The 10671-nt window shown below is 28.8% G+C and overlaps 2 protein-coding genes across 6 annotated transcripts; both read left to right on the top strand.

Annotated features, from left to right (window-relative positions):
* Positions 1-2764, top strand: LOC138178597 (leukocyte elastase inhibitor). 5 transcript variants are annotated; one of them, XM_069110607.1, is made up of 9 exons: positions 1-229; positions 463-785; positions 894-1006; positions 1069-1248; positions 1317-1527; positions 1600-1814; positions 1870-2049; positions 2135-2270; positions 2345-2762. In XM_069110607.1, exons 2-9 carry the CDS (start codon positions 761-763, stop codon positions 2506-2508), a joined length of 1224 nt encoding a protein of 407 aa, XP_068966708.1. In that variant the 5' UTR covers positions 1-229; positions 463-760; the 3' UTR covers positions 2509-2762. The 5 variants fall into 5 exon arrangements, with proteins under 5 accessions (XP_068966708.1, XP_068966713.1, XP_068966710.1 ...); XM_069110609.1 differs by lacking the exon at positions 1-229 and adding an exon at positions 265-462 and having other exon boundaries at positions 740-785; positions 2345-2764; XM_069110608.1 differs by lacking the exon at positions 1-229 and adding an exon at positions 266-462 and having other exon boundaries at positions 606-785.
* Positions 2765-5832: 3068 nt separating this feature from the next.
* On the top strand, positions 5833-9436 carry LOC138178042 (pancreatic triacylglycerol lipase). The gene is made up of 6 exons (XM_069109444.1): positions 5833-5984; positions 6179-6327; positions 6410-6652; positions 6774-6974; positions 8553-8688; positions 9075-9436. Exons 2-6 carry the CDS (start codon positions 6231-6233, stop codon positions 9148-9150), a joined length of 753 nt encoding a protein of 250 aa, XP_068965545.1. The 5' UTR covers positions 5833-5984; positions 6179-6230; the 3' UTR covers positions 9151-9436.
* Positions 9437-10671: the final 1235 nt, after the last annotated feature.

Below are 10671 nucleotides of genomic sequence, written 5' to 3'. Positions count from 1 at the left end.
TATTTACGCGTAATATATGAATTTACTTCGTTGAAAGAAACATCATTTTTTCTTCTGATATCTTTATGACTCATCGAAAGCAATTATTTCTCTTGGTGGTGCTCAAATTATATAGCTTCCTAAGCATTACCTTAAATATACTTGCATTTAAATAATCTCTGAAAACATTTACAGTATGTTCTTTTATATTATGTACATAATAAGTCATAAAAGTAATTTTGCATAAAAAGTATTGTATATTCGCGTTCTGATACATCAATTTTTTATATAATATTTTTGAGAATAAATTGATTACCACTTCGTTCGCTAACGTAGATTTAGTGTTTAAGGTAATTTGCAGTCGCCATACCGTAAAGCTGACGTGAACAACTTGTTCATTTAAAAAATTTGTTTTAAAATCAAGTAAAATCGCGCGCTGTTCTCTTCCATAGCATAACAAACAGCTGTTTTATTTTTTGACAGGTAGTTACACCATATCTTTTTTTACACTTGACGCTGATTAGACTTAACCCCTTTTAGTAGTCATTTTGTTTCTGGTATTTCTACGTATCAGAAATAAAAACATCTTTATTCGCTTTATGTGTTTGAAAGTTTTGTTTTTGAAGCATTAATCCCAGTATTATGCAGTGGAAACTGCAGGAAAAAGAAAATAATCAGAACAATATTAAACATGTTGACGTTATCACTGAATCTTTATAATAACAATTATTATTTTTAAATAATATTAAACTCTTTACAGTATTAATATTGTACAAAAATAATGTCATTCTTTATAATATATTCAGGTGATCATTTATTACATGTTACAAAATATTATTATATTTGTGTATATGTAATTATTGATCTATTCAAAATATTTTAAAATTTTAATAAAAATCATTTTTACCTTTTAGTATTAAATATTTACATCATAACTACAATGGCACAATCGCCTGCAGATAGCAAAGATAATACAAATAAAGATCTGTCTACATCTTGTAATGATTTCACAAGAGATTTTTATAAGGTGAGTAAGGATTTTATATTAAACATATTTTGTTGATATTATAATTATTGAATTTATTTTAGGAATTATCTTCTACCAGTGTAGGAAATATAATTAATTCACCATTAAGTATACATATGATATTGTCTCATCTTTCTCACGGCGCAGAATCTACAACCTTAAATGAATTGACTAAGAGTCTTTGTCACTATAATAAAGATTTGATACAAGAAGGGTATAAATCTTTAATAATTCAGTTAAATGTAAGATGATCATAATTTAAAAAAAAAAAGTAATTACAAACGCAATTAATATCTTGTATATTTATAAGGACTTGGGAAATATTAAATTGTACATTGCAAACTCAATGTACGTTCAAGATGGATTTGAATTACTGGAGGAATTTTTAACAATAGGAAAGGAATTTTATCAATCTGAGATTTCAAAAATAGATTTTAGAAGTAATGTTGATGCAGCTGAGAAAGTTAATAGTTGGGTTAAAGAGAAAACGAATAATAAAATATCTGATCTTGTATCTTCAGGTGAATTATATTTATTATTATTAATTATAATAATAAAATAATTACATATAATAATCAGTATGTTTTGCGTAGATGATTTTGGTGAGGATACAAAGTTAGTACTAATAAATGCAATCTATTTTAATGGTAGTTGGCTTAAAACATTTGATACAAAGAATACAAAGGATAAAATATTTCATGCGACAAAAACTCAAACAAGACTTATACCAACAATGTTCAATAAGTCTCAATACAGTAATGGTAACATACCAACACTGCAAGCAAAATTTATTGAAGTTCCATATATGGTAGGTTTATATATATAAACTTGATATATCAAATTCTAAAAGAAATATTTTGCAGAATACAGACATAGTAATGATAATAATATTACCAAATGAAATAGATGGGCTTTCAAATTTGCAAACTAATTTTTCATGGGAAATACTTGCAAATGCACCTCGATCATACAGTGAAGTTGAGTTATATCTACCAAAATTCAAAATTGAATTTACAGTAGACTTGAAAAATATATTAAGTAAGGTATGAATAACAAATTTTATATGTTACATAATTAAAAAGTTTATATTATATCTATTAGCTTTATTTATTAACTTTCGAATTTTAGCTTGGGTTAAGCACAATGTTCAAACGTAGTGCAAATTTCAGTCGTATTTCCAATACGCCACTTATAGTTGATAAAATTTTGCATAAAGCAATTATAGAAGTTAATGAAGCAGGTACTGAAGCTGCGGCTGCAACAGGTGAGCTTAATTTTGAAAAAATCTAAATACATTTTACATACATTTTTAATAAAATGTAATTTATTTTCTGTTAGATGTTCAGATGAGACTTCGACGTATGGCATATTTCAAGGAACCCGAACAATTTATAGTCGATCGGCCTTTCATGTTTATAATTGAATATAAACCGAAAAACATACCTCTTTTTATCGGAAATATACGGGATATACAAATTGCTCCCCAAAAAGATGAATTATAAATTCTTTCTACATCAATAAAGAATGTAACACTGGATCAAAGCAAATATTTCTGTTTATACATACATATTTATACATACATATATAATATAATACATTTATTCTACATAAATGTAAAAATTGTACAAAAGAAACGTGATTCAAAAGTTATTTTTCTTGAATTAAAATTTTGCCCTATTTTATATAAAATATATTATAATTTTGTTAATTAAAGCAATCTTTGTAGTATATTTTTTAATAAAATTGCATAACGAATATAAATATGATTTGCAAGTAAATTATATTCTTTTAATAAAAGTTTTTAACATTGCATTGAAAATGTACTTTAATACTATTTATCAATTCATCTCTTTCATCAAATATTTTTAAACTTAATGTTCTTTAAATGTTTTTTAACTGTGACACAGTATAATTTTTTATCTGTTAAGAAGAAAATGAACATATTATGCATTGTGTTTAAATATTATTTAAACTGTACCTGATCCCTTTACATGAATTCACTTGCTTCTATTATTTTTTAACCTTTTTGTCTTCTTTGTTCGCTCTTCCAGTACTTCAGTACTTACAATACTTACATTGTCTATTTATGCAATGAATACTTTATCATATTTGCCTACTAAACCACCTACGGGTTTATGCATGTCGGGGTATGCATAACGGGGTTATGCATTGTAACATCATTAAACTTTTTGCACCACATTTATTGAGCAGCACACTGAATAATAATTTGTTATCTACAATGAAAGATGTGTAATAATTTTATTACATATTTATATATGTTCATTTTTTTAACGTCAGATTAGAGTTACCTTTATGATAATTTTTGCCTGGTATGACAAAGTATAGTATTTCAAAATAATATAAAAGATGATAAGAAATATATTTTATACAAATTAAATAAATACCTACGTCTCATTTTGCATACAAAGATTTCACTTCTACTGATGTAAAATATATTTTTTCATTACTAAATGTTTAATACTTTCCAAAGATGCATGTGTAACAGATAATAACATTTGTTCACTTTCTTCATTCTCTACGTTTTCCTATAACATCAACAGGAGAAGACTGAAAATTATCAAATCATATAGAACAGCAACAAGTTATTATAATATGTACTGTATTATCATTTTCATTCATTATAATATAGTACTTATGTGAACTCAAAGGAATATTGTTTCCTTCGCTTGTATTTTCAAATCTGAAATTGTGCTGAAAACAAAGTGGTTTTTTGAGTTTATTACAATTTTATTAAATTTTAAATGAATTGAAAGAATGAAACTACTATAATAACAAAAGTGAAAAACCTTATTTCTTATATGAACAGATTAGGAAGAAATCTCCAAGGCAGCTCTTTGCCATATTTCTAGATGGCAATTTTACTTGTTTCACTTTATCTTTCAAAGATATTCTTCTGTAATCATCTCTTAATTCTAAATATTTATAAAATAAACCACGATTTCAATCTTCACACAACCAACAACAAATAATTGAAGACCTATGTCACTATAACTTGTTGCTGATACTGTTGTCCTATGCTTTTCATTGTTGTCTGTTGTTGGTGGATTATCTTGACATATGAAAAGAATTAATTTTCTTAATGACATAGTACTATGGATAACAGATAATACTTGTGCTGCATGTCACAATACATCATATAATGAATAAGCACTAGAGGAAACAATATCCCTGCTATTACTTCCATTTTCTCTAATATTTAATATCCCTAATGATAACTTTTCTCAGCATTCAATATATAATATTTACTCTCTGTAACAAAAATTGCTTTGAAATTACTTTAACTTTCTACTTGACTTATAATAATACATGTAATATATATTATGTATATCATGTATACTACATCGTATATCATATATATTATTATATATATAATAATATTGATTATCTATTTCTATCATTTCTATCATATCTATTTCTATAATTTCTCCAAACTTTCTGTTAAAGGAAAACTTAATTTTTGGACACTCAATACATATATTTTTTGTTTGGAAATGTATGTCCCATTTTTCAGTCACAAACAGAGTTAAACCTATCCAATCTTACTTATTTCATATCAATTTTTACTTAAGAACCTCTTCGCGTAGCTAATTTAAGAAAAAGACATAACGAAATAAATGAATGTTTAAATCGTAATTTGTATAAATTAACCATAATTTAATATCAACTATTTTATATAATATCTTTAAAATTAATATATGTATATTTTAAAAAAATAGATGTATAGAAAAAACTCGACCTCTCCTACATCGATGATTTTTTAATATGTGGTAGGGGGGCATGATTGCGAACAACTTTTTCCTATACATATTAGTTTCCGAGATATTCGCAGAGAACTGTCGGTAGCATTGAAATGAATTACACTTGTAGTTGTGTGTCTGCTGTAGCACACTGATATATAATTACGAAAGTTAAGAATGATTCATTACCGCGTCGTTTTCCTTGTTAAGTGATATTAGTATTTTCTGTCATATTGCAAATCAGGTAGTTTTTCAATTGCTTTCTACGCGTACAGTTTCGTCTGCTTTCCTTTCTCGACTACTGTTCACTTCGTGTACCCTTCTATTCAAAGGTGATTGCAATTTCTCTCAGTATTTCTGCTATTTTTCCAATTTGATTATGAATGACGATATTTAATCATCGAACATCTGAAAATTAAGAAAATATATTTAAAAGTCAGATTATAATATTACTTAGTCTTATTAGAAATTTTAGAAATATATTTTTTTCAAAATCCCTAAGAAGTAGCAATAATAAAATAGTAGCAATAATACAAAAAAAAAAATAATGCACTTCTCTGCATTAAGGGTTCTCTTAGCACTCAAAATATCAATAATATACAAGATAAAAAATTATATAGGTGATCATATATTATATAACTTATGAACAAAACAATTACAACTTTTTAAAATTAATTTTCAGCTTTATAAGAGACCAAAAAGTAGTAAACATTGAGGATTCGTTTTCCATGATGGTGAACCTTTTTTTATATATATTCTTCGTTTTACTCAACCTTTTGCTAGCAGGCGAGTATCCTAGCTTTAGTTGTAGACAAAGACTTTAATTGTAAACGGCGGCAACATTAAGAGCTAAAAATGAGATGAACTTTCATTGTTTAGTAAACATTCCATAACTAATTTTAGTGAATCTAATACCACTACAATAGTATTACCAATAGCTGTTGATGTTTAGTCAAATTTTCCTATTCGATGTTTTATTTTAACATAAAGAACGTTAATTCTTTAAAAATATTATTTCCAACCGATAAAAGTATTTTTCATGTTATTATTATTGAGAGTACATACGTAAATGTTTTTACATATACTTTTTGATATTAAGAACAACTATAGACTAGGTTACAAATTTATCATTAATAGAAACATACAATAATACATATTTTTAATTGTTTGTTCATAGATGCTACTAAAAATGCTACAATTTTCTTGCGTTTATTCGAAAGGTAATCATATATACGCAAAATCAATGTAATTCCTATTTGTGTATTTCATAACTATAATTTATTGTTTAAAAATATGCTCATTTTATTTACTGTAATCTACATACATATTTTAATGTAATTTCACTAGTTCGTTTTTTTTTTCTAAATTATTCATTATATATCATTCATGTGATCAAAAAATTGCTTTTTTTCAGGGATGGCTCTCATTTTGATGCGCACGTATTAAATATAAATGAATTGGAAAGAATGGCAGATCATTTGCGAAATGATAAGAGCATAGCAATCTACATTCATGGCTATCTAGATAATGTAACTACTGAAGATGTGCAACTTGTAACACGTGGTATGTTACGATTCGAAATTTCGCGCGACTGTAGAAGATAACTTTGAATGAAAAATTAATCTTCCTTCATAAATTATTGCAGCGTATTTAGAGGCCACGGATGACAACGTTCTTGCGATCGATTATCGAGAAATTGCTATGGTCAATTACGTAATCGGTGCTTCATTGCTCAAGGTAGTCGGCAAACATTTTGGCGAAACTTTAAACTTTTTTGTGAGTTCCGGTGTGAATCCGAAAAAAATACATCTAATTGGACATTCAATGGGCGCGCAGGTAGCTGCATTCACTGGACGTAATACGAACTTCAGACTTCCCAGGATAACAGGTACCATTTAGAAATCTTCTATTTCATTCAATATTTTATGAGACTAACTTTTGAGATTTTTCTTTGAGATTCTTTGAGATTAACTTTTGACGAAATACCACAAAATTCTGTTTGTTTGCAGGATTGGATCCCGCTGGACCCTTATTCTACATTCTCAATAGTCGATTGACTCGTAACGATGCTGACTTCGTAGATGTCATCCATACCGACGCGGGCTTTTACGGAATAGCTTTGTATAGTGGCCATGTGGATTTCTATCCGAACGGTGGCCACAGACCGCAACCTGGTTGCATGCTATTCGGTCCACTTTTATCCGTAACAGGTTTGGATTCCTTTATTTTGAAATTTTCTATTTTTAAGATGGTAATTTTGGAAAACAAGTATAAAATGTAATTACGCGCATATGTCCTGAAGCAATGTCCTGAAGTTTAGTTATTAGATTTTACGTGTTGATCTACTACGATTATTTATTTTGTAATCATGATTAAAAAAAAAGATTAAATTTACAAAAAAAAAAAGAATTCAGTTCAAAGACATTTGGAAATTAAAGAATATCAATTTGGAAGTCTTTATTTATCGAATTTAAATTCAAAATAATGTAAGTTAAGAAAAGAGATTATGACTAGAAACGTATACTACGTGCATTAAATGATTATATAGATGTATTTGATATCGTAAAAATTGTAAGTGTTTTTCAACGTTGTACATTCGAAGCATCAAATGATTAATATTCGAGGAATATATTTTTATATAAAATTCCTGGTTCACTTTTCTGTGTGATAATAGCCACATATATGGTATAATAGATCCGTTAATAATGTTAAAAATGCAGTATTATTGCAGCTATTCTCGAAAATGCCAAGAATCTTGTACAAAATATCTCTTGGTTAATTGAGAATATTGTCAGCTGTTTGTCCGATGATAACAAATAGAAAACAATATTGCATGACCAGATAAAACCGGAGCGATAAGCTTGGAACGAGAGTTGTTACAACAGACGTCGTTTCGTACGGTCGCATGTGTACAACGCACTCAAGCGTTGCATGGAAATGTAATGTTTATTTCGTACGGATGTAGGAAATATAGCCAGTGACGGATCTACGAGTCTTAGAACGGGGGACGAAATGTGTGAAAGTACATTGTTGAACTTCCTTTTACAAGATTTAAAATTTGTTTGTAATTTATATTACAGTATCTCTATGTCATACTATAGCTTACATAATTAAATTCACATTAATTATGTACAAGTTTTTTTAGAATGTGATAATATTGATATTTTTATATTTTGTTACTTTTGGGGGGCCGATCTCCTCCCCCTTAATCCATCACTGGGTATATCGCACGAGTGTTGATTCTTGTCGCGTCATAAAACAATAAAAAAATTTTTTTAAATGTGAATTGACTTTAATTGTCGAAATTTGCAACAAAGAAGCTCTTTTGCACTAACAATAAATAAAATCAACAATTTTTTCTAACGACTCTATCGGGGAAATATTCTCTACAAAATGCAAAATATGTAAAGAGAAGTACATAAAGAGAGGACCTTTGCATTAACAACAGCTCACAATAAAGAAATCAAAAACTGTTTGTGAACGAAATCGTCAGGAAAACATTCCGTACAATGTACAAACTGCATGTGCACGTGACGGCCGTCCTCTAAACGTTCATCTGGCTTATTGTACTTAGAGGCATATTTACAATACAAAATGTGCACGTTCAGCGCAGATATGTCGAAGAGAAAGGTTCCAACACAGCACAAAATGTAGGTTGCAACATAGCGTCAACATTGACGCACCCCGCTCATGTGTGTATTTCTAAAACGCAGGTTAGGCAACGAACATCGTTCCAACGCTCGTGTGGCCGCAATCAAAAAGATAGTATTTACTTTTGTCTGCTACAGATCTCTGCAGTCATCACAGGTCGTGGAGATTTTACGCAGAATCAGTTAAAAACCCTAACGCTTTCATTGGTAAATGTGAAGTCGACTGCAGCAGCAGCGATCTTATTCCAATGGGTATTGCTACACCAAGTAATACGTTAGTATCATTTTTTAAATTTATGATAGCGTTTAATTTATTCAGGACCAACGCTAATTCAACGTTTCAACTTTGTTGTGAAATTGTAAAATTTTCAGAGCCTTAAATTTTCATTTATTTGTAAGGTATGAAATATCCAAATTTCCAAGACTTTGAACTTTCCTTAAACAAATTTACTACGCAATAATATTATATTTATATATCTTTCGCAATGGCTCAATGAAAGCTATTTTTTTTATAAATTATTCATGATTCGGCAATAAAAAAATTTCTATCTTGTTTCTTAGGAAAACATTTTGGAAAAGAAAACAAAGTCTCTTTAGCTGTTCCTCCTTTCGATTGTATTATTTTTTCTATTTTGTAATTAATCGTTTTTGTTCTTTTAGGACAGGTAAATATTTTCTAACAACAAACGCGGAGAGTCCTTTTGGTCGAGGTAAAGGCAGTATTTCTCTTCATTAGATAGTTAGTTAAAAAATCCTCCATACCTATATGAGACGATTCAATTTAAATAAAAGACATATGTTTTATTCATGAACTAGAAAATGAGCAAACGAGCAATTCATCCAGAGAATGCACCTATGATATACACTTTATATCTGCCAAAAAACCAGAATATTTCTTACGTCTTCCGTTATAATTATATTATTAATAATTATTATATTATTAGTAATATAATTATGCAATTTATATAATTTATGTATTTGTATATTTTTAAAAGATTTCAGTAAACCTTTAATTAGATTTATTCAACTGTTTAATCATTTCTAAATCTGCCCGGCGTTCCTAAAATGACCAAATCCCTTTAACGAGAAGTGGCTTGAAGGAACTTTAAAACAAAGTTCTACAATCTGTGTACTATCTAGATAAGATACGTATCTGTCCTTGTTGAACATTACTGCCTTCTCCGTCTAGTACCGTTCATATAATATATCCTTGTCGCATAACCTCGCGTTCTTTGTTTCTGGACAAACCATGTAGTGCCATCTATCCTCACACGCTTCAAATCACTGTGTGAATTTTCTTTCAAATAGTACAAAATTGGCAGTCGTATGTACCTTGTTATTGAATATAAGCTTTTGAATACAAGTTCTTGACAATATTTAAATTTCTTTTTGTTATTAAGCAAGTAGAGACAAAGCTAAATTATTGATTCAGTGCTCGCGAGTTTGTCTTACAGAGACGATCACCTTCTGCAACTCTTAAACGATGCAGCAGTGAAGACAACCGCACGATATTAACAGTAATTCGTTTATCACGAATTTGGACTTCGAAGATTTTTGCATGGACGATCCAGCATACGACGTAAATCTTTGATGGCACCAAGTTATGCTACGCGCCTATTACTAGGCAACTCTTTACCCACCCTACATTTTTACCCCGCCACGCTCATTTAAATATCTATACATATAAATACATACTTTTAAGACAGATTATAAACTGATTTATAAACGTTATTTATAAGAATTTTATTATAAAAGTATAGCAATACTTTCGTCATTAAGTATATAAGATAGAAACTATTGATATAAAATAAAATGACAAGAAAGAAGGATGGGAGGTGGACAGAGTTGAGGGTAAATTATTTATAACACTCGTTACCACATAAATACATTTGTAAATCTTAGACATAATTACAAAACACGGAATATAATGAATTACGATCTTGACATTCTCGTCTAAACAAGACGCATCTTTTGTGTTCTCTTATTCCATTTTCATGCAACAAGCAGTTCTAGAAAAAAAGAATGAAGGAGAAGGTGTGTGAAAGGTTGGAGAAAATTAGTTTTAGTTAGTTTATAGTTACTCTTAATAATTTAAAAACTGAACAAACTAAAAATTTGAAAATATTAAGGATATAATAAGTTCTGCACGAAATCATCATTCCAATCAGTCGCAGAAGTATAAAGTTTTATACCTTCTTTGCAAGCTGTCTTATTTTATACCTCATAATTTCATAGGGAAACTTAATTTTAATTCAAA

The sequence above is a fragment of the Bombus flavifrons genome, chromosome 3 (genome assembly GCF_040668555.2).
Source record: "Bombus flavifrons isolate JBK064 chromosome 3, iyBomFlav1_principal, whole genome shotgun sequence".
Classification (NCBI taxonomy): domain Eukaryota; kingdom Metazoa; phylum Arthropoda; class Insecta; order Hymenoptera; family Apidae; genus Bombus; species Bombus flavifrons.
This window is presented reverse-complemented; position numbering and strand designations above follow the sequence as displayed.